This window comes from Zonotrichia leucophrys, chromosome 3 (assembly GCF_028769735.1).
Source record: "Zonotrichia leucophrys gambelii isolate GWCS_2022_RI chromosome 3, RI_Zleu_2.0, whole genome shotgun sequence".
In the NCBI taxonomy this organism is placed as follows: domain Eukaryota; kingdom Metazoa; phylum Chordata; class Aves; order Passeriformes; family Passerellidae; genus Zonotrichia; species Zonotrichia leucophrys.
Window position 1 is genome coordinate 33,023,664 of NC_088172.1, and position 24,742 is coordinate 33,048,405.

General features: G+C 45.0%; 1 protein-coding gene and 1 long non-coding RNA gene across 2 annotated transcripts; both read left to right on the forward strand.

The window, feature by feature from the left end:
* LOC135445135 (uncharacterized) lies at nt 1-19,974 on the forward strand. Its single transcript, XM_064707171.1, has 15 exons — nt 1-151; nt 8,501-8,628; nt 9,988-10,134; nt 11,131-11,202; nt 12,483-12,650; nt 12,743-12,839; nt 13,696-13,913; nt 14,936-15,089; nt 15,934-16,142; nt 17,328-17,445; nt 18,302-18,507; nt 19,139-19,256; nt 19,333-19,499; nt 19,623-19,723; nt 19,815-19,974. The coding sequence occupies exons 1-15, from the start codon at nt 1-3 to the stop codon at nt 19,972-19,974; spliced, it is 2,214 nt and encodes a 737-aa protein (XP_064563241.1).
* A 487-nt stretch (nt 19,975-20,461) lies between these two features.
* On the forward strand, nt 20,462-22,960 carry LOC135444800 (uncharacterized). The gene is made up of 4 exons (XR_010439276.1): nt 20,462-20,589; nt 21,646-21,742; nt 21,926-22,027; nt 22,553-22,960. It is a non-coding gene; the product is annotated as an uncharacterized LOC135444800 (long non-coding RNA).
* The last annotated feature ends 1,782 nt before the right edge of the window (nt 22,961-24,742 follow it).

Consider the following 24,742-nt stretch of genomic DNA (forward strand, 5'->3'; position numbering starts at 1 on the left):
ATGCCTGCAGGCGAGAGCAGCATCGTGCACCAGATCAGCCTGGATACCTGGGACAACCGGCATCAAAACTGTTTCCCTCAAGAGAACAAAAGGACTCTGCACCCTGCTCTCCCCTTCACTGTGGGCCATGAGCACCAGGTCCTACTGAGAGGTGGGGAAGTGTGACAGGTCCCACGGGACACAAGGGCCCAATTCCTGCAGTGCAGCACTAAACTAATTCACCAATTTCTGAAGGTAGAAAGAGCACGTAAGGTACCAGTGATATGAGGCAGTGACCCCATAGACCATTTTCCCAAACAGACCTCCACTCCCAGGGAGGCTGAGCCTGGTGAGTTATAGATATTCTCAAGTTACCCAGCAAACATCCCCGACTAATCCCTTGCAAGAGTCCCTGGGAGCAAGTACTGTTCCCATTTCACAGGTTTTACATCCGTAAGCATGAGAGGGGCTGCAGCTCATCAGACTGATGGAAACAGCATTCATCCCCCTGACAGCAACATGACAAGAAGAATCAGTGAGGCTGGGCAGTAGATCACCTCCACAGCCACACAGGCAAGTGTGGAGAACTCACAGAGAAGAGAGCAGCCATGAAAGCCACCAAGTGAAACTGGGAAGAAACCTCACAGATCATTGTTAATGACAGCTGCTCAGCAAGGAACAAAGTGCTTCACACTGGTCATGGGCTGAAGCCCATGGCTGTCCATGCTGGCCATCATCTCAGACAGATGTACAGCGTTTGCCTGCCAGGGATTCCAAGCTTTTGTAGTCCTAACCCGCGTTGCGGTAACCCAAGATAGGAAATAAAAGCGAGTTCTTGCCAGCATTCCTGGATGTGCTTCAGGGTGAAAGCTGTCTGCTCCTCTCTGGCCAAGCTGTGCCTATAACTGTGTGACTCTGGGGAAGCACATGAGTGTTTTTGTGGTGAAAATGTGACTCAGCAAGTTCTCTGCTCAGCCGGATCCTGGAGGAAGCCGTGGGTGCCTGAGATGGAGGTGAAATACCACCAACAGGCAGCTGACAGCTCCGTGGGACACGGCTGCCCACTGGTGCAGGTACCTGTGGGGAGCAGGATGGGGATGCCACAGTGCATGGCAGAGAGAGCAGAAGTGCTGTAGAAAGACATGGAGGTGAATAATACAGGTATTAGGGGTAGTCAGGGAAAAGGGTAAGAGAAGGAAAGGAGCACAGGGCTCCTCTACAGGAGAACAGGAGAGGGGAAGGACATCGTCACAGATGTCCCACTAAGAAGGAGCCAGGAAATTGCACTGATTATAGGCTAATCTCTATTGTGGAACTGACTGCAATAAGCATATCAACAAAATATCTAGTTCTTTAACACAGTCAAGCTTTTTTCTTGGTTCTTGCCAGTGAAAGGCATGTTGCTCTTAGCACAGGACATCAGAGGTAGCAGCAAGGTGAGACACAGGTCTGAGCTTGGCATGCCCAGGGTCTGGGAAGGGTTTACTTGTGTTTAAATCTTATTGAAATAAATGAGATTTAAGCAAGGGCTTAACTACTGCGCTCAACAGAGATGTTTTCTTGAATCAGGCCCTTCATCAAGAAATGTTAATTAGATGTATGTCCTTCTGAAGACATCTGCCTGTGAGGACAATTTCATCATCTCTGAGATGCTCAAATACAACAGTGACAAGGCTCCATGGTCACCTGGGCAGTGAGAGTGCTGAACCTCTCAGATCCCAGTTCTGCTACTGCAGATCATGACAAATAGTGTTGGGGGTTTTTTTATCTGAAATAACATCCTCAATAGCTACTTCAGTCCTGCTTAATGCAGGACTACTCCTGATGAGTAAGATGACAGTCTGGTCTTGGGATTCCAACTCCTTCATACCAGAACAGTCAGCTCTGAAGACCACCACCGTGCTGGTGTCACAGGCACCACAGAAACATGCAGCGCATGGTCCACCTCCTCCACCTGCACAGAAAAATATCATGTGCCTTCAGCATAAAATGAACCCATGCAGTCAAATACCAGAGAGAGGTGGGGGAAAAGTCAGACAAATGAAATAGATGGATCAGATTCCAGCATGCCCCAAAGGTCACTCCATGCAGGGCCCGCCGGAGGGAAGGTGGGAGCAGTGTCGCTCCTCCAGGGAGGGTGCCAAGCTACCAGTCTCTAGGTGATTAATCCTGGAGAGCAGGAGGCAGTGGAGAACACCCTGCCAATTGCAAATGTGGTGATGGGGCACTGGGGGCATATATATGCATCATTAGTCATCTGCAAGAATTTTGTTTTTGTAACCTCTGCATTTTTATCTGTCACTTCGAGCAATAAATATGCACTCCCGCCAGTGATTTGACATTACACTTGCTTTGGATGGTTGCCTTTCCCAAATATTAATAGTAACTCATTGTGGACACAGCATTGGTATTTAGTTAGATCAGACCAGCTTCTTTTAAAAAACAACTTTTCGTATAAAGAGAACAGATGTTTTTAATTTACACAAAGAACAAAAACAAAGTTCTATTGTTCAGTTATAGTGAACACAAACATTGCAGACACAGAGAAATTAACACCAATTGCATGTTAAAAAAAAAAATTAAAAGCCCATCAAGGTACAAGTCTGCTTATTTGTGCTTTTTCCACCACTTTAACGGCTTAGTGGCATGCAATGATAGCAACAGTTGCTTTTTGGAATTCATATGCATTTAAGTGTGGTATATTTTAAAGATAAAAATGGCATAAACACAAGGGCAATTTCTAAACACACATTATACAGACAATAATAGTAATAATTATTATAATACTTTAATAATAACAGATGAGGAATGTAAACTCTCATAGTCCAGAGCATAAGCCAACTACTTGCTCATGGGGATAGGAAGAAATTTCCTCTTTCAGCTGATTTTTCTAAAGTTGCTTCTTACAGGTATATTTTTCCCTGCACCATCTGCACAGAAAAGTGAGTCCTCAACCCTCTGAAACAAGAATGTGCATATGAAGACAGACAGAGCAGTGACATCAATCACTGAGATTATCTTGTGCCACAGTATGAAGTTCAAGCAGAGCTATCTTTCTATGCTATTTTACCCTGGGAATTCAAGAGCCTTTTGAATGCATTTACAAGCTCCTGGTGCATGTGGGTGAGAGCAGAGCTCAGGCTCATGTTCCTGCCAAGGTCACCAAGCTGGTTCCAGAAGAGCAATGCTGCCCTGCAGGTGGAGGCCACTTGCACATCTCTGTCTCACAGACACCCTGAGAAACCCTTCTCAGAGATAAAGCTTTACACCATTCACATTTCTCACCTTCTGGACTCACAACCTGCTTATCTAATTCTCATCTTACTCAAAGGCATATCTTTTCCCATGGAGAAACATCTCTTCTCGCATCTCCTTGAAGATTATCTAGAGGCTGTCTCTAGTTGACAGCCACATGTTCCCTTCTTGGGCAGCCACTTCTAGGTTTAGAAACACTGACATAAAAATATTTCTATCTCTACTTCATGTTTGTCAGTCCTGTAGTTGGAAGAGGATGAGGAGGGCAGAGATACCTTATATTGGCTTTTCCCAACTCATAAGTGAAGATTCTATATAAGCAAAGACTGTTGCTCAGAGAAGTTGTGGCTGCCCCATCCATGGAATTGTTCAAGGCCAAGTGGGATGGAGCCCTGGGCAACCTGATCCAGTGGAAGGTGTCCCTGCCCATAGCAGAGGGATTGGAATCAGATTATCTTTACGGTCCCTTCCAACCCAAACCATTCTGTGATTTAATGATTCTGTCAATCTGCTTCTGATACATTAAAACAGGACTTTGACCCATTCCCTCTCCCATTGCTCACAAGTTTGTTGGTTTTTTTGTCCAATAATGAGTGCCTTTTTACTATATCCCACATTCAGACTAAGTATGAAATGATGAGGCTTACTTCAGATCAACACCCAGGACATAGTGGGAGAAAAAAAAACAACCAAAGAAAAAGCAAACTAACTAACAAAAAAAACCAACCAATACCAACTTCCTTTGTTGTTCTAACCAATTGTAGAAATAAAGGTATCATTAAAATTTGGTTTTAACCAATTTGGTTCTAAGCAACTGTAGAAATAAAGTTATCATTAAAAGGCCTGAGACAGAAAAATTTAAAAATCTTTTTGTGTAGTATTCATGTAACCTGGGGATTTCAGTGCCACAGAAAAACAGACACAAACACCGTGACTCAAAAGGGCTGGAGCCTTTTCCACCACTGAAAGCAAGCCTCACTGGGAGAGGTGCTGCTCCAAGTGGCTGGTTTTAAACCTTCTAACACATTATATAATACAAAGCCCAGGTCCAGACCCATGCAGGAAAAAAAGAGAAACCAAAACATTACATTTAAACAGTACCTTTCAGCTCAAAAGAACCCAAGCCATGAATCATTTTATCCACTGCAGAATGCCATCACCTCGAAGCTGAAATGCAGCAGCTGTTTATTACCCTGCAAGAACATTAGGATGGGTGCTCCTGTGCAGCCAAAACGGAGAGGAAAACTGAGTAGACAAATAAAACAACCTGGAACACATAGGCTTATCCTCCCTACCTTCATAATGAGTACCAGAGGAACTTTAGGGACCATGAGCAGCTGATGCTTCCAGACGCCCTGTGCTAACAATGCTTTCCACAGCACTTAAGGGATCCTTGGAAGCCAAAAGCATTTGACCTGAACATGCTTTACTTTGCTTAGTTGACAGTGAGGCCAAGAGCTGGCTATTACACACTGACCACAATTTCTATGTCACATCCAAAGTCACTTCTGTCACACTTAGAACCAAATTAATGCCAGAAACACAGTAATCACGATGGTTGTCCAAATATGCAGAAACTTGTTTCACTGCTTGTGGCAGCTAATTGTAGTTGTGTACCTGCCCTGACAGTTGACTGCTAATTAATAAATTGTGATCATGCTCTGTCAAACATGGCTCCCTCAGACCCTGACTCACAGTATCTCAGGGAGATGCTACACGTCTTTTGGAAGTGGCTTATCAAAATTGGAACTGTTTGCTATCCAAATATACTGAAGTTTTCACTCAAAATTCAAAATCTCATTGTTACACCACACTCATCACTGTGGTATCTGAGTACGGCCATTTCCAGCAGAATTCCAGCTCCAGCTGGATCCAATGAGGAGTCACTCGGACGCAGAGTAACGGGGCCAGGATCACGCAGCCAGTCCTGCCTGGGCTCACGAGAAGTTGTGGCAGAAGCTGGACTTCAGCTCCCACTGAATGAGAAAGGGTCTTGTGGCCAAAGGACATTAATGAGGAGATTGCTAAAGCCCTGGCGCTCCACTCCAGAGCACTCACGCAAGATGTGTGCCACTGTTCCCTGATGCTGTGCAAAGTGAGCCTGTCTGGCAGGGCAGTGGTGGGGCACTGCTGTTACTGCACAGGTCCTCTGGGAGAGGCAGAAATCACACTGATTGCACTGTGTCCTGGGACACACAGCCCACTGGCTTTTGTTTATCCCACAGTGGTGTGAAGTGCACAGCAACAACTATCTGCTCTACAGCACAGCTCTGCTCATGCCTGTGAAACAAAGTAAGGTAAGAACGTTTGGTCAATGGCCCGAAATGGGGGCAAAAAGGAAATTGAGCTCTGGGTTGAAATGGCTAAAATGTCAACCTAAATCTCTTGTACTCCTCACCCTGCCCTGTCTCATCCATGCCACACAAGCTGTATTTTCAGCTGTCCAAGCTTCTCAGCCTTTCTTTCCTGGGTCACTTGCAGTCCCAGAGAAACAACTCCCATTATGAGCAAAGACTTTCCCAGGCAAGATGCTTGGCCATTTACAGACCTGCACATGGTCTGACTGATACAGAGATATTGCAGCACTTCTGAAAACAAGATGTTTTCACCAAAACACTCTCTGATAATCAAACAAATCAAAGGGCAACCTAACTGGATCCACAAAAGCAAAATGTGCAGCTGCCAAAGTACTGCTGTTATCTCTGGCATGACTGGGTCACTGAGACATTTCACAGAAACAAAAATATATTTCCTGTGTAGACCAAATTAAAACACCTCTGGAGAAATGTTTCATGTGTTCTAAAGACCTGAAGCTAGAGCTACCCAACTGGCTCGTAAGGAATGAGAATACTTCCCAGGGGTCGATGGAAAGCACCAAGTCTGCTGTACTCATTACAATTGGGCTCAGCAGCAGCCTCTGACCTTGCAGATATCTGGCAGGAGGGTGCTGTGCCCTCCCAGAGAGAGGGAGCTGCCTCCCCTGCTGGGAGTGAGCTCTGATAACGTTGGAGGGCACTGCAGGATTCCACCCAGGTGTCCTTCCACAACAGAAGCCACTGGCCTCTCCTGGTCCACACACAAGGTTTGGAGAAGACAGCAGAGTCTGTGAAAGGTAACCTGTACCCCTGCTCCTGGGTCTGACCAGGATCCACCTGCACACCTGGGTCTGCTTTACTTCACAGGGAGGAGGACTTTGCTGCTCATGCACAGGTCCCTGGGGACAGATGGAGGCTGTGGGTCACTTGCTACACAGGTAACAAGACTTTGGTTTCCACCTCCCTAATTTTCCATTTTGATCTTTTATTTTTTTCTCTCTGTTCTCCCTATTGTTAGCTCATGTGCTTATACTGCAGGATCTGGCTGTTTTTCTTCCTGTTCTGGCTGGGACAAGGGAGGCGGATGGCTCCCCCAGGTTGGTGAAACATGATAAAAGCAGAGTGGGGAGAGAGGCAAGGATGAGAACTCCGTTATTTTGCTTGTAACACAATGTGCCTCCTCTCTGCCCTCCAGTCCCACTGACTCATCAGCTCTATATGTGCTCCCACTAGGTTTTGTGGAGAGCAGTTGCCGCTCCAGAATTTTTTGGATGAAACTGAATAAACTCTTGCTCCAGGGAAAGTTCTTCCAGCTGGAAATCTATGGTGAGTTACAAGTGGCAGCCCTGAATAGCATGAAGGCTGGGGAATCACCTAAGAGATCCCAGAGCCTGTGATCTGGATGCTGCTGCCATCTATTGATAATTGGTAACTCACCCAAGGAACGTGCAGCAGATCCTTGTCACCCTGAGCCAGCCTCTCCCACCTCAATTTGGGCACTAACCCTGCAGAGGAGTAAAGCTGGTAACCACAGCCACAGCCCCTCTGCCCCGTGCTGCTACAGTGCTGGGAAAGGAGAAAGGATGGTCTGAGGAGGAAGGACTGACATTTGGCTTTCATTCTTCCCTCTGCTGAGCCCTTACACATGTCCAGCAAGGAAAACAAAGGCAACATTGCAGAATGGATATGCCCTGAATGGCATAATGACAACAGCAGTGTAGGCTGGGTAATACTCAGAAAACACACTCTCAATGAGGGCTGAGTGAGTACTGCAGCAATTAAAGCACTTTGGATGGTATCTTTATTTCCTTTTTATTTAGCACCACAGGGGCATTTAAATACCATGATTCAGATTGGACAAAGGGGTTCCATTTTCTGCAGAAAACAAAAACCTTCGGAACCAAAATGAAAACCAGAAATTGTTCACATCAGATTGTGAAAAGTATGTGATTTCACCCCAAACCTAATTAATTTCTCTTGAGATCAGCGCACTCTTCTCTGGGTTATGGTTTTTTTCATTTGATTTGGAGGCAGAACTGAAAAAAATAGAGTGCGGAAAGGGTGTGGGCAGAAGGGATAGCATTTATGAGAGTAACTGATACTGCTGGAAAAAACAGACCAGCCTTCAGGCACAAAATGCTGTTTGTTTCTTCCAGCTCTATCAGCTGGTCTCATAAAAGCTATTCCTTCTTCTTCCAAAATTATTCCCACTTATCTCCCGAGCCTATCCTGCCTGCAGGCATCCATCTACTGAAACAGCAGTTCTAGAACTGTCCAACATATAGGCGTGACAGACAAATCTAGAAATTGCAGTGGCAGCTAGTTAAACCCTATCTGTTTGTACAGATTCTTGTGTCTAACCCAAGACTAAAATGGTTCCTTAATCAGATTGGTTAACAAAATATGCTGTTATTAATTCTACCATCATCAAGAGCTGAGCACGGCCAGTCCCAGTCATGTCTCTTGTTGGCTCCCCCATAGGCCTCACAGCACACAGAGAGAAGCAGCAAACCTGATCAATATGTAAAAGTGCCCACCCAAAACAGACCTGTGACGACATCCTTTGAGCAGAGTGGGCAGCAGATTATCCCACCTTGATGATTTTTAGAAACAGATGGGTTTAATAGCCCATAACTCTTTTCTAGAGACCAAAATCAGGGAGGGAGAAATGAAGGCAATGCTTCAGAGAAACTCTCCCAATAGCACTTCAAAGTGGCAATGGCACAAGCTTCTGGATGCAAGGAAACAGGCATTGAAGTGCACATTATGTGTGTGAGCTTGAGTCATGCCAAGCTGTCTCATGCCAGCCCAGTGTCACCAGCTCCTTAGCAGCCATGTCACTGGAGAGCTCCCAACCCACACGAAGAGCTGTGTGAGAAGGCCTCAGCACCACTCTGCCCCAAGACTTGCCTTGAGCTTTACATCCCCCATGTCTCTCCCTTTTTCTGCAGATCCCTATTCTGGCCCAGTTCTGCTGGATGAGCAGCTGGCCTCTCGCTGTGGCTATGTGCTGTCAGAGGACGTGTGGGGCAATCCCGTCTTCCGCGCCTCGGTGCTCGGCTGTCACGTGGCCAATGAGGTAAGGCCCAGACACGGGCTGGGAAGCAGCTCAGGCAGTACATCTTCTCCAAAAACACAAATTGGAGATAGTATATGGCATTCTAATGGCATGTTTTGAGAATACTGAACTCAAGGAACTAGTGTTGGGAATGTAGTGTGGAAATGAATAGGCAATGGCTCTCTGCTGGGAGGTTTGTTCAGTGTGACTGACATGGGATTTCCTCTCTCCATGGAATGACACTTATCCTAATGCTGCTGAGTAGCTGCCAGTTCTCAAGCATATCCTTGTAGCTGTTGATTTGCCAGAGAGTTTCTTGAAAGCCTCTCTGGAAAGAAGTAGGCATCTGCTTGAAAAAGCAATGTTTGCAGTATGATTCTGGCAGATCATTTCCTGGCCTAATTTGTGTGGTAATGTGCCTGTTAACACATGCCTAGGAACGTAGATCACACACGTCTATTAGACCCAGATTTGCCTCACGTAACTTTAGCCATCTAAAAGATAATGTCTAGTCTAAACTAGTTGTTTGCTCTTCCACAATAGTCAATGGAGAGAAGCAGGCATCTCCAGAAGGTGATTCACCCCTTCCAAAAATATGTGTAAAAGTGTAGCCTGGATTTCTAATTTCTAAATGTTAGTTGAGATGAAATGTACCCAAAACCAGAACAAATCAGAATAGAAACTTCATTGCTTGTCCATGTTTAGTCTGGTTAGTCCTGGAAGCCCCACAGAAAAAATATGGTAAAACTTTATAGGCAGAGTTAGCTAACAAGAATGGGGGTGTACAGTGTGCGACGACCTGGATTTCCAGGCTGGAAATTTCTCTGTAAAGGTTTTGCCTTCTTCTGTAAAAAATACACATCTATGTCAGATAGAAGGGAAATCCATGGCTTTATGTGTGGCTTCTGGGGAGCTGAAGAACCAAAAGGAATTTTTTTACTGGACTTAGTCTGGTGTTAAACACTAAATAGCATTTGTAGATTAGGTCTGAACTACTTAGATCAAAACAAAAGTTCCAGTACTTTCTCTGTGTGGAGACACACAGAGTCACAAAGAGGAGAAACATGAATCTCACAGTAAGGTAGGTCAGGTCTGCCCTTGACCATCTGCTCCTTTACAGTGTGGCAAGAACAGAGCTGAGATGGGGTCTGAGACAAAGGCTGTGAGTGCTGAGGCAGTGCCCCTGGCTCAGTAAGACCCTGCATACAAACCATTGCAGACAGGGTGCTATGTTGGTTGTAGGAGCTGTTACTGCGAGTTCTCAAGCTGTTCTCATCACTATGAAATGTCTCAGAAACAGAACACTGGGCTGCATGCTCCCATGCAGCCGCTGCTGGAACCTTCCACACCAGCTGCTGAATTGCCAGTTTTTCTTCCCAGGCAGATGAGCTGTTTTCACTGACTGTGAACATCAAAGTCTCCTCATTTTCAAGCATGAGGGGAGCTGTCACCTACACCTACCCTATGTACTGCTCCTATGCATCCTGGGCTTCAAGAGAAATTGTGTGTGAAGAAAACTACATGGAGGTAAAAACCTTCCCTCTGAAGGAGAGGCTGTTCCTGGCAGGAACAGCAACCTCCACAAATTCCTGTCAGAAGCTGATTGTACCCCATGTACCAGGCAAAATAGCAACCTGCTGATATTTAGCATAGTGTGTAACTGCAGATCTGATTAGTAACACATTTACATGCCATAAATATTTTGTATGCAGTGAAACTCAGTAAACTGTACAGATGAAGTCTGTAAACTGCACAGATGCAAGCCTCTGCAAGAAAATGAACAGAGAGACTTAAGGCCAAGCTCTTAAGCTCATGAGAGTCCCTTTTGGTCATAAAGTGCTGCAGCAGTGAGAATGTCATCCTCATATCTGAAATAATAAAACCTAGAGTTTATAGAGCTGCATCTCTGCTGAATCACACAACTCACAGGACATGATTGTGAGACAGGAGCTGCATCCTGTCCTGTGATGCAATTGGGGTGCTCAGCCTGCTGCCATCACCTACACACCAGTGTAGAAATGAGGCAGCAAACAATCCAAATTTCATTGCTTTCTGTGCATGCCTGCAACAGGCGGGAGAAAGAAAACATACTTCTCCTGTCAGAACTCAAGGCTGTGCAGTCATGTCTGGGTTGCAACACAAATCATGGTACAGGTGTCTTCTGACTGTCCTGTTTCGTTGCCTCACTCTGCAGCACGTGTGGGAAGGATTTACACCACAGCACCTACCTTAGGTACTGGGGATGCTGCATTTTCAGGTGTTCAGCCTGCATGGGAAGAGAGAACCAGTCCTGTTAATGCCAATAACCTGCTTTCCTACACCTCCAGTGGAGAGACCCAGGCCAACTAACTTTCATTTCAAGGCCACAAAAATTACTGCCATCAAGAACCAGCATGCAAACACTTTAATTGCCTCTAATGAATGCAAACTGCTAAATCCTGATAGATACTATTCCCCATGCCTGTAATAATACTGAAGATCTGTTTGCTCCCATTACTCCCAAAGAATCTCCTGTGTCCCCAGGTGTCAGTGAAGACTGATGTCCCAGCAGTTTCAAATGACTACACTGTAGCATGGATGTCAGCACTGCCAGAGGTATGAAGGGGAGTTTTTCTAACAGTTCTAGCCTGCCTCTTCTCTCTGCTCCTATGAGTCATTCTTGGGGCATAACTCCATCTCTGACAAAAAAAAAAGGGAGATGACAAATTTGCCGTCAAGTACTGAAAACCTCTCAAGTATTTTTAGACCTCTAGACTGCAAAAAAGATATTTAGGTGGGAGAACAGTCATACACTTGTTCCATTAGTGGAAACTGAGCTCAAGACAAACAAAGGTAGGTGGTTCTTCACACAATGGGTAATGAAACTGTCAAACTCATCACCAAAAGATGTTGTGGCTGCTAAAACCTTACTTGATCCCAAGGAAAGTCTGGAAAAGTTGACTGAAGAGAAATCCAATAAGACATACAAAATACAAAGAAGGTACAGATAGCTCAGGAGTCACTGAGATGAAAAATATTTGAGGCTGGAAAGAATGAGTGGGAAATGATGACAGGAGCATCTATCTTATGAGGAAAAGCTGAGGGAGTTGGGCCTGTTTAGACTGGGAAAGAGTAGGAGAGAATCTTAGCACACAAGTATCTGAAGGAAGGGCATCAAGAGGATGGACACAGGTTCTCCTCAGTGGTGCCCAGCAGTAGGACAAGAGATCAGACAGAAACTGATCCACTGGAAGTTCCACCTGAATGCGAGGAAGAATGAAACAGATTGCCCACAGAAGGTGTGGAGTCTCATCTGGAGAAATTCAAAAGCTGCCTGGACACAATCCTGAGTACCATGCTCATGGGGAACCTGCTTAAGCCAGGAGGTTGGACTAGATGGCCTCCAGTGGCTCCTTCCAACCTTAACCATTCTGTGATTCTGTCAAATATAAATGCTTGTCCCATGTTTCTCATGTCTTACTTGCTCCTGATGCTCATTTTCCTTTTGACTGTGCTCCCATGTGGCCATCACTGCAGGGGACTCTGTTCTAGTCCAGCACAGCCATTGCTCTCTCCTTATCTTTGACACAGTATGGCTACACACTGTAAATGGTAGTCTGACATTTGGCCTCTGCTCCAGCAATCAACAGACATGGGGACAATCAGTTTCTTAACAGCACAGATATTTTGTCCACAGTGGATTTGTTCAAGGCCACCTGTCTACATTTCTTCCAGGGGTGCTAGAATATATATATCTCAAGGGTATTTCTTGCCTGAGATGAGCTCTCAGTATCATTCCAGTTACTCTCACTTCTAACAGGGAAACTGCCACCACAGTATCACTACTCAGCTTTTTAAGAGACACAGAACTGATATAGATCATCTCTCTCTTGCAGACTCAAAATGTTGCATACCAGCAATGGCAACTGATGTTTGTTTCTCCATCAGGGAGAAAGAGAATAACAGTAAGTGATGCACTAAAACTGGGCTACAGCTTCAATAACAGCCTGTCCCGGGTGTACCTGCGAGCGCCCTACCACAGCAACGAGTCTGATGTCAGCGTGGTGAGTTGCTGGTCCCAGCCAGACACAAAGCTCTGCTGCTCCCACTGCCTCTCCAGAACAACAGCTCTCTTTTTCTGCCTGGGCTCAAACAGGTCAGTGGTGTAACTATGAACATGATCACTTCCACTTCCATGTACAGGCAGCGGTGGCTGCTTTTGCTGATTGACACAACTGTCTCCTGTCCTGTTGGTAAGGATCTCTTCCTTGTTCACTAAAAATAACCAGGAAGCAGGTAGGTTCCTCCTTCCTTCCTGAAGGAGGTAGCAGAAAACACAGTCTTCCCATTCTCACTAAGAGAAGAGGTTTACAAGCTTCTCTCAGAACAACATGAGCTAAGAGTCTGTGGCTTTGGTCCTGGACAAACACAGTCCCTGCTGTGACACTACATTACTTGTGTTCCCAGTGCAGTGTCATGTCTCTGGTTTCTCAAATCCCCACACTAGATGCAGGGAACTGGAAACAAGAAAAACTGCTATAGAAGAGCCAGGGAGCCTCCCCTGGACTAATCCCACAGCCTTGGCTCCTCTTTTTCATACCATTCCATGCAAGGCATGCAGCTCTGCATCCTTGAAACTCACGTAATCCTTTTCTCTGGAGAGGCAGGACTGGCCTGGCTTTTCGCAGAAAAGTGGTGGCTGCACCTGGCTCTCACAGCCATTTATAATCTCACAGAGATTATTAATGTGAACAAGTGGTGAGGAAGCACAAGGTTTTAAGTTGATGAGACCTTGAAGCCAATATTTCAAGAAGGTGCAAACAGGTTGCTCTGTGCCCTCTTTCTTCTGCCAGTAAGCCCTGGGACAACAGAGCAGGTAGCTGGGAGCACAGCTGCCAGTTCTTCTGAATAAATTAATGATTCACCTGAAACAGGTGATTCAGGTCTGCTTCGAGTGCCAGGGTGTCTGTGACAAAATAGCCATCATTTGGCTAATGTCCTGACAGCTGTAGAGATATCCTGGTGAAATGGAATCAGGGAAAGGCAGAGACAGGACTGAGTGGTAACTCCAATTGCCCCCTCTCTGCAACTGTCTATCTAACTCCACAGATGGCATCAGCTTCACCGATACCACACTAACATGGACTGTGCCAAGAATTATCCCCACACTAGTGGTCCAGGAATCTACCTTCCTGTCCAAAAGCATTGTCATGGGAGTTGATGATCAAGTCATAGTGAATCCAGAGGAGATGAACTACTTACTGGAGTACAACGAGACACACATCAGAATAACCATCCCTACTGGAGCAGAAGGGGGCAAGCTAGAGGTTAGTAAAAACCTGTCACACACAAATACATTTGAGGGCCTGTACTACAGATGTGTCAAATCATGATAAATCCAAATACTGATTGACTGCTGCTTAAAATTTGCAGATACAATAAATATTTGAAGAGCTAGATGCTTCTCTATGTTTTGAAAACACTTACTCAGAAACGAGGGATTTATTATGACAAAACATGGTCGAAGCAAGAGTCTGCCTTTTGTTAATAATCTATAAGACATACTAATACATTAGGAGTGAAGGGATTTCTGGACATAGGAATTTAATTGTCTGTGCTGCTCAATAATGAAACTAGTCCTGATAAACTGGCCTGGCTCAATGAGTAATTTCCCTGCCAGTTTCCAAGACAGCATGATTTAGCAAGGGACAGGTTCTCTGTATGTTATTGGGGTGCAGTCACCTGCTTGGAACACAGTTTATTCCTCATCAATATATAATTTACAGAGACAATGTCAAAAGGAATGTTCAGTAGAACAGAAAAGAATAGTTTGGGCTGGAAGGCACTTTTAAAGACAATTTACTCCAGACTCCACTGCCATGGGTGGAAACATCTTGCACTAGATCAGGTTGCTCAAAACTCCATCCAACTTGAACACTTAGAAGGGACTTGGCAATATTCCTACAAGACGGCATTGGTGTGATTTTTGCTTACCCCCTTCAGGAGTTCTCTATTTGTGTAACAGACAGAACAAGAGACATGACTGGTAATCCAGGAATGGTAAAAAGAAAAAAAAAACCCAAAAAACATAACAAACACGGTGATGTGCTAAACTTAATGAGGACACCCCTGCAACTTCCTTATTAAGGATCTCAGCAGTATCTGAGCCACACATGGACCAGACTAATGAGCCAAGCTACCAAACAAACAAACAAAATCTAGCAAAATCCATCCCAAGCTGTACTAGAATACCATTTTCTCTTCCTAGTGTGAGAATTTTAACCATATTCAGTCATCTCTTCATTAAGCCACTGAGCATTAAGACTTAATCCCACATTTTACCTCCTAGAGCTCCATATCTGGTGGTGTATATGGAGTCACTTACTGCATTGACCTGTTTCTGGAGCACACATGGACGGATGCAGATTGGCAAACCACGAAGTATACAGTCATCAAATCCATCACCACCCCTTTCATGCCACAAATACCAACTGTTATCAACAGTAAGTCATTCCTCTCATTGACCCTTACCAATCTTCTGCTGTGCTACACGTTGCTCCACCCAACCTGCGCCACACATCTACATTCACCAGAATGTTCTCAACTCCCACTTACAATTTTCTAGGCAAAGTCAAGATTCAAGTACTATAGTAAAGCAAACAAACAAACAAACAAAAAAAAACCCAGCAAAAACCCTTTAGCCTTAACTTATAAGTTGCTGATAAAAATGTAAACATTCCTTTCTTGTTAATGCCTGGATTTTTGCAGTGAGCACTGGAATAAAGATGTTGTGATGTGCAGTTATCACACTGGGAAGAACTGTCTGAGGACAGCATTCATTGACTGTATTTTCTCCCCCAGATTGCTGCATTTGATACCTTGGGAGTATACTGAAATCATTGTGCCACCCAGTGCTGCAGTCATGGTTTTTAAATTTAATGTTTCAATGCATTAAGGCACTAATGATACTTGGAATTGTCTGGATAAGTGATATAAAAAGAAAAAGAAGCCTCTTACCATACATTATGATAATTTTTTCAAATGCTATGTGACTGAACTAAATTCAAGATTTCTTTAAAGGTATTGCACATCATAGTACACCTCTAGAAAGTCACTGAACCCACTTTCTATAAAGTTCTATGTATTTGTTGTTAATCCCCTGCAGCTTGAAGCAATTCTCATGTACTCAGAGTATTTCAGATCTGACTGGAACACAAACACTCATTAATCAGGGCCATTAAAGAGATGGCTGCTGGCTAAGTTTCCTGGAATTTGAATGGGAGGCCACCCCAACCGTCCTCCTTATTTGATCCACATCAGCAGTAATTTGATGCTCTCTCCCTGCAGACACTGTGCCAGAGGAAAGGCTTTTTAATGTTGCACTTGGACACTTTCTTCCCGATGTCTCTCTGGTGGCAATCACAGTAGGAAATGTGCCATTTTCCCTGAGGGAAGCACAGCACCACGGTTTCAAGATTTATGAAACTCCCTTTTCTAATGGAACAAAAGCATTTATCCTGGAAGTCTCTTTTGATGATCCATATGTTCTGAGAGAGGTAGGATACAGCAGGTCACTTCAGCAGCAGAGTGGAGGAGGTGGGGCAGTCCCTTTGCAGAGCATGGTCTAGCTTTTATAAACCAACAGTTCCTTGACCATAAAGGTGTCAGTGAGTCTGAGATCATCTGACTTAAGATCAGAGGCTTTTATGTCCCCACCTTGCTCTCCACAGATCTCCAGGAGATCAGTATCAAGTGTAATTAGATGGGATGAAATGTTACTTCCTGTAGTGCCTGTCAGCATGGCTAATGTCTGAGTGCACATCCAGCAGGAAGAAGTTTGTCAAGTCTGTATTAGATGCTGCCCTTTGAAACAGGAGTGTCTTGGAATCAATTATTGCGATGCTGGCAAACACCAGCTTCAAAAATCCAGTAACTCCTGGGCCCACTGTGTGGCTGCTGGCACAGGCCATGCCCCATGTGAGCATGCTACGGGCAGGCTCAGGGTACTCTAAATGTAATTTTGCTAAGCTTCAGACCATTTGTAATCTAAATATTTGTAAAAGGTATATACTCACAGAGGGATTTCAACCTCTCATTTCAGTGGGAGGATGTATAACTGCAAGTCCTCCACCACTCTTTCAACCAAACCACGCAAGGCTGCAATGCTGTTACAAGAAACAACATTGTGAACGCACAGGATTTGTACAAATAGTTTTCAGGCTGCAGTCAAACCACAGTCAAATTGCATTAAGGATCAAAGCAAGAAAAGAAAAATCCAGAAGTATTCCTTTCACGTTGAACACCAGGTTTTGCTTTGGGAGCACTTTTAGTGAAGGAAAAGAGGATGTTGAGAGGGAACTCTCACAGCATCTCCTCACACCTTCTATGCAACCCATTACTTACTCTCCTGGTTTCAGCCCATACTCTGAGTAAAGAATAAGGATTTGGACCTGGATCTCCCTCTGAGTTCTTTCACCATTGGGCTACAGAGGAACCACCACTGTGCTCATTTTCAATGTCTTCATTTTCTGAAAAGGCACAACATTTATATTTGGCTGAAAGAGCAGTTGAATCCAGGCCAGATTTCTGAATAGCTTTAGGCCAGCTGAAGCGATGCTTTTGGAGCCTGAGCTATTTGCAGGGGAGAGGAGGGTGTTGGAATAATTATTTAGTGTTGTTCAGAATATACATGCCTGCCTATTCCAAAAACTGCTGCAGCCTTACTCTTCTCTCTCTTTCAGTATGTGAATAGAAATGAAACAAAATACACCCTCCTGGTCAACTACACCCTTAGTGTGGGTCTGGAGATGACGGTCTACTATCAGGCAGCAGAGGTGGAGTGTGTGGTTGCTGATATTGGTAAGCTTTCCCCTGACATTAACTGGTTTGCATCAACAGCATGGCTGTCACTGAATTCAGTGAGAGCATCAGAGTGAGGGTGAGAGCTTTGGGGAAAACCCCACCCCTCCACAGCTCATCGTTGGTAACAGCCAAGTTGCTGCTCCGCTGATGGCAGCTTTTCTGCATACTGGCAAGACAGTCTGCCCCCGAGACACTAAGAGCAATAAAACAAGCATGTAGAAGAAGTTGGCTTGCAAACTCTGAACAAGATGCCTCAGAACATGAACATACATCTACTGGCAAAACTTTCAGACATTGCTACAAGTTTCAGTTTGTCCTCAAACACAATTCTGCCTCTGCATCCAGGGCAGAACTTATTCTGACTCAAAAACATTGCTCTAATTTCCAAAGACATTATTTCTATAAGGAGAAATCACCCACTAAGAGCTGTATTTAGCAGGTTGCTGAAACAGTCAGAAGCTCTGTTTGGTATTTTCTCAAATTTATTAGATTTTTGCATGCCACAAAGATGACAGTCTCCTCACTGTCCTATTTTATCTCTGAAATAGCTCTTGGTTCAGCTCAAAGAAGGCTGATCAAAAAATGCATTTACATGCATAACTCAGCTTGCCTTACTGAAACAGGGAACAGTGCTGGAAGGAAGCTGGCAGGCCACTGCTGAAGCAGGACTCCCCATCCCACCAGATGTCAGCTGGTACACCCCAGCAACACAGCCAAGCCCTGCAGACAATGCCAGCATGCACATAACAGGCTGCTGGGGTTTCCTACCTGTGACAGAAATCCCTGCCTGGGCCAAACCTCACCATCAAACCTTCGTTCATTGCTCACTCTTCATCCCACCTTCTTCCCACAGTAGTTCCAGAAGCAGTTGGTTCCTGTGATGAAGAGAACCTGTATCTGACCCTGCCCACTTTTGGCTTGCACCAGTACTGGGACCTGTACCTTGGTAACAAGCTCCTGAACCGGCACCTTGCCCTCACCAATGGTTACCTTGCAGCCACCAACTCCACACACCTGATCCTGCAAATACCTCTGTTTGCTGGGGGACTCATCTATGAGGTACAGGAGCTGTTCAGCAATGACTTTTCTAAAGCACATATGACTGTTTGCTCCCACAGAGTCCTGCAGTCACAGCCTGTAGTGCTGAGGTATTGCACATATTGGAAAACCTCCAGAGGGAAGGACTCTGAGACAGAGCAAGTAGGATAAGAGCATTAGACATGGACCCTTATGGTAATGCCACGTATTGTGCAATCTGCAGTCCCCATTTGTCTCTAAAAGATATGCACCAAGTCTTCAAAAACAAACTCCTCAGTGTTTTTAGTAAGATGAGGCAAAATGTCACATCTGCATTGAGCCAGAAATAATATTTCAATATAGCTTTTATGAAAGAAGCTCTTTTAAAGGAAATTTTGCTGAAATTTTAAGACATGGCAGGGGGAAATTAATGCTGTGATAATTTGAACTATTCCACAATAATCAGCCCAAATTTATCTCTGTGACAGTGACTGATAAATTCATACAAGAAAACTTGTAGTTCTGCCCTCATGTTGCTTCAGGCTTGAGCCTTCACACTGACTTACCTCTTGTCACTTGTTAATATTCAAGTGGCACAGGCTATGGAGCAAAGCTTAGTACATGTGGATGATGTACAAGAGATAACAGATCTCTTCCATCTCCTCCTTCACAGGAAGTGTCCTTTCAGAAAATTAAAGCAAGGTTTGATGTTGCCCTAAGGAGAGTGAGAACTATGGAGACCTTACAGATGTTCTCCATTAGCTGCAGTTTTAATTCTTCAGCATTTATAAGTAAGTTATGCACTGATCAATCAACAAAAATGTGTGATTCTTTCTTGATCTCAAACCAACTCTCTGCCTTTCTCAGTTTGCCACCCAGATGGTACCATAATGGTATCTGCCCAAATGAAGACAGTTCCTGCCATTGACATGAGTAAAACCAAGTTAAGGGACAGCTCCTGCAAGCCTAAGGAGTATAATGAAGTCCATGCCTTCTTCAAGTTCCATGTCACTACCTGTGGCACTTCAGTAAGGGTAAGTCCATGGCCAGAGTAGATACACTTGCTGGAACTCTCTGCCTCTCCTGCATTTTCTCCCTTGTCCCCTGCCCCAGCTCCTGAGAAGAGTCAATTTACAATGAGCTTCCCATATGCACAGTTTGAAGGTGACCACATTATTTATGAGAATGAAATCTCTTATGAGAAAGAGACTCTTCCAAGACAGAGCATACCAACAATCACAAGAGATCCAGACTACAGGTAGGAGCTGCTGCTGGCTGACACTGCTCACTTCTGTACGGCTGCTGGGAAATAGATGTGAACACAACAATTGCTGTTTCTTCTATTCTAGACTAGCAGTCTTGTGCTACTACCAAGCCAAAGAGACCCTAGTGCTTGGTGCCTTCTCCAGGGACCCAGCCACATCCCCTCCCTTTGGCTCTGGGACGATGTTTCCACGTTCAAATACTGCAGGTGTGCAATTCTCTTCCTCCATTTTTAAACCTCTCTGAACTCTTTCAGTCCTAAGTTCCCTTGTTAAGAAATGCCTTACTTTCACCCAAAGAACCTCACTAAAATTTCCTTCTCTGCAGCTTACAGGAGGGTAAGACAAGCTCTGAATGTAGTTTCAAGAGTGTCCAAAGGTAAATCTCCTGCTATGGAAATCAGATAATTTCCAAGTATGTTTTAGTTTAAATAATATTAAACAACAACAAAACCCCCTGACATTTTCTCAAGATGAATCCTTCATGGAGTTCTATGGGCCCAGCATGGCAATACTCAAACAACCCATGGAGCCTGTGTTCCTTGAGGTGGAGCTGAAGGACGAGAGCCCCAGTGTGGAGTTATACCTGGAAAACTGCTGGGTAGCCTCATCTCCAGACTTCAACAGCAACCCAAGATGGAACATCACTGTGGATGGGCAAGTAGTATTAACTGTCCAATTAACTCATCAGCAAAGCCCTAATTTCTATTTATATCTGTTGTTCTTTCTCTCAAATAGGTGTGAGATTAATGGCAGTGAGTTTGCTGCAGAGTTCTGCCCGGTGCCTGTTAGCCCCCGGGTGAGACACCCCCCTCACTTTAAAAGGCTGGCAGTAAGGACCCTGGCACAGAAACTGGAACAGGTAGGATTGAGTGAAAGGCTCACCTCCAACTCGTGGACCCTATCCTAGAAGTCTGCATAATGCTCTTAGTCATGTGGTTTGGTTGGAGGTAGCAAGGAGCAAGAAGTTGGACTTGATGATCCCTATGGGTCCCTTCTAACCTGAGATATTCTGTGACTCTGTGCTTCTAGAAATATATTTAGGCACCTCACAGACTTAATTAGGCACCTCACATTCAACTCAAATACCCTGTGTGCAGTTTTAGTTCTGTTCTCTTCTTAAATCTCCTCTGCCACCTAGCTAACTTGAGATTGGACAGGCTGGAGTAAACAAAAGGATGTTGTATGTAAATATGATTTTTATATGGTGATTCTGGCTTTGAATAGTTTCAGATTCATATCACTTCAGCTCAAAATGTCTAGAGAGAAAAATCAACTTATGTGTCCCAATATCCACACGAAGTTCAGCTCTGTTGTCTCCTGTCCTAGCCAGTCATCCATCTCCTCGGGTGTCAGAGAAGTAGAGGCATGTGGGTTTGGTCTTAACGTTTGAGTTCCTGTTCCCCTCTAAGGACTAAGAAGAGCAGAGGAAAACCCAGGACAGTCACCTGAGGGTACTTTGCTCCAGCTGAGTGAACTGCCTGTCCTGACATGCACTGATACCAGCCATGGTGTGCTCACCCTGCCTGGGCAGCTCAACCAACGGCACTGTTATTTACTCAGCCTTTCATAGGCACCTCAACTCTTGAACTTGCTAGAAGTGAACATGATGCAATTCTGGCTTGTGCTGCTTCCTAAGTGTGCAGCTGCAGCAGGCACCAGATTGAGTTTCTGTCTAGTTTTGGTACTCTGCAGCACGTGAGGTTTTAACTTCTCCTGTCTCAGCTTCTGAGTTACCAAACTGCCTGAGGGCTTCCTTGACACCAACTTTAATAGCTTCAGCTAGAAGGTGCCACAGGGAGGTGTCCAGAGAAGCATAAGTCTAATCAGATGTAGTTTCTGCAAAAGACAAGGACAAAATAATGCTCTGCAAAGTGGGATTTGACATGGATCAAATGGCACTTTTTCTCCTTCTCAGGTGTATGTGCACTGTTTGGTGGCAGTGTGCTCTCCTACCAACACACAACCTGGCAGCACCTGCAGAGGACAGTGCAGCTCAAGCAGGGAGAGGAAGGGTAGGTTGAAAAGGAGGAAAGAAACCATTGCAATGCACCCCTGACCTGATGTTTCTCAGAGACTTAGGAGTTCTGACTTTGACATCTGAAATGCCTCAAGCATGGACTGTGAACGTTGATGTCACCTTTAAGCATGTATGTATTCTTTAAAAACTACACAAACACACTGAGTATCCTTCTCAGGCTTTCCAGGTCACCCTTCCAACAGTCTCCAGGGCTATGTACTTGCTGGACCAGTATGGATTGTTGCTCCAGATCGAAGATGACACACATAAACTGGATTTGGTAAGAACACCAGGCCCTGTGTACTCACCCCGAGAGGTCACCATGCTTTGTGACACCAGCGATGCAGAGCCTGTCCTCAAGAACCTCAAAAATAAAAGTTCTGGGACAAGAACAGGGGATGGACATGGTTTGCAGTCCCATGGTCTCAGCTTGAGCCCATGAGAGAGGGAAGAAAGAGAGCTCCCTGCCAAGCCAAACACAGCTGGTGTGGCTCTGGAGCAGATGCCAGCAGCAGAGCAGGGCATGCTGGACTTGGGCCATAGCAGGCAGTTTTGGAGCCAGGTATTATTTCAACAGGTTTTCAACAGGACTGCCCCCAGTCTGAGAGAAAACAGATCCAAATTTTAGAAACAAACACTAAGGCACTAAGGCACGCTGCCATATTCCAAATGCTTTTGAATGGTTCAAATCCTCCAAAAAGCAGGGTTTCTCCTATAGCTTCATCCACCCTTGGACAACCAGAGCTGCTGAGCTGTCTGCTCCAGCATCACTCCTCACTTCAGCCTCTGTGTGTGTCTCCAACAGCACCTGAAGGCTCTGCTGTGCTGGCTGCTTTCCAAATGGTGCCACTGGACACAGGAGCTACTGCTTCCAGGAACCACCAGAACTATTTGCATGAAGTTTAAAGACCAGATGGTGGGACAGCACTGGAAAGTTCTTGAGTCTGCTGACAGCATCAGTAAATCTTGCAACCTGTTGCCTCTCTGAAGTGACTACAGAAGAAAACTTAGCAGAAAACGACCTAAGGCTGCAAAAGAACACTTTGTGTTTCTTCCAGATGCTCAAATATGGACTTGCAGATCACTAAAATTATTCCAGTCCTAATTATGGCTGCTTCTTGTAATACTTCATAAAGTAGCTGCCAATCCTCCCATCTGAATGTAAAGTGCAAATCTGAAAAGTCAAATAAAAATGCACCAGAGCAATGTAAGCACAGAACATCTCCTTGCTAATGTGCAACAGCAACTATCTGCTGTACCAAAACTGGCTCCAAAGAGCCAAGCAGTCACTGCCAGAGCCCTCCAGCATGCAACAACAGGGCATACACTTCTTCCCCCTAATGCAGAGCTTTGTATCATGACATGAACCTGACCTTCTGGAAACCTGTTAGTTCCTCAATTTCTCTCACCTGCCCCAGTAAGGAAAAAGCTAACTAAATGTGAGCAGATGGATACTGTAGTATGAGCAAAAATGACACCTCTTATTTTTAGTTTCTGTGCACACAGAAAACTCTTTTTTTTAATTATTATTTTTTAGAGATCAAACCTGCCACATGACCAGCTGTAATCACCCTCAGGATGTGCCTACAGTGTACCTGCAGATGTGGCTGCAGCACACGAGGATGTTCAGCAGCAGTGAGAGGGGGCAGATGGCACACTCGTGCTGATGGCACACTGTGTGTGCTCTCCAGAGGGTTTCCCAGCTCCTGCAGCCCCTGCCTTCCCAGCCTGGCTGGTCAGTGCACACACCTGGCCCACTGCCCAAAAGCTGCAGTCCTGCCTGAGATGATTGCTGAATAAATGCCCTCTTAAGGCTGTACCTGCTGAAGGAGTAAGATCAGTGAAAAGGAACGGGACGGTGCTGTGGCCCCAGCACCCCCAGCAGCTGCCTGGGTGCTGCCTTCCTCTGCTGCATGAGCAGTGCACTCTGCTGTCCACAGCCCACACTGCAGAGCCCAGCTAGTTATTGCATCTGCCAGGAGAGCACACTTCCTGTCTCTAACAACAGCAGCAAATTTATAATTTTAGGTTACCTTTCTGTTAATCTAAAAAGCAGCCCTCTAGAAATTTGTAGACTGGGATGAAGGGAACGTAATAATGAACAAATGCTCCTCTCAGCACTCTCAGTCCACACAGGGGAGCATCAGGTCTGGTCTGGTGTAACTAAGGTTCACTTTGTCTTGCAGCTTTGCAGAGTATATTTACATTAACTTGTCTGCAGTAAGTGAGCTATCCCAGATCCTCCCCTTTTGCCCGGAAAACCAGGAAGAGGTACAGGAGCATTCCATACCTTTTCCCCACCACCTGACAGATGAGGAGACTTTTCCACATACACTGGGAGGGAGATGGAAAAGAAGAGACAGATGTGCATACCCATTTCAACAGGGATTTCAGGTTTCCCCCTTCCCAAAGACAAGCCAGAGCAATTCCAATCCTTGGTCTCTTTCTCCTACCTTGATTGCTGTTCATGGTGTAGATGATGATTTTCACACCAAAGCTCATGGTGTCTTTGGGTTAGGCATTCCTTGTTTGCCTTTGAGGGTGTCTTTCCCAAGGTATGATTCAGCCATGCTATTGCACGGGTGTACTGCTCTGCAACTCGATCCTCCTGGGATTATTCTTACCTCTCAGGTGTTGCAGAGGGAACTTCAGCACCTAACTCATGTCCTAGATTGCATTTTCAGGCCTGTGGGCTTAAATGGTTCCTTGGATTAGCTTTCAGGAACCACTCTGGACACACCACTGTAGTTGAATAAGCCTTCATTATTCAGCCAAAGTGGAGAAAAGGAACTGGGAGAGAAGTTATTTTTAATGCACAGACAGATGCATCAACAATAACTGAGTCCCCATGCTGGGGAGTTCCCAGCCTGGAAAGCACTGATCCATAGCAACAGAGTTAGGCTGAAACCTACTGTTGTGAACTGGGACACAGCTGGACCAGCTGTTCCTTGCTGGGAGACAAGGATATCATCCTTCAGGCCCATTTCACATGCTC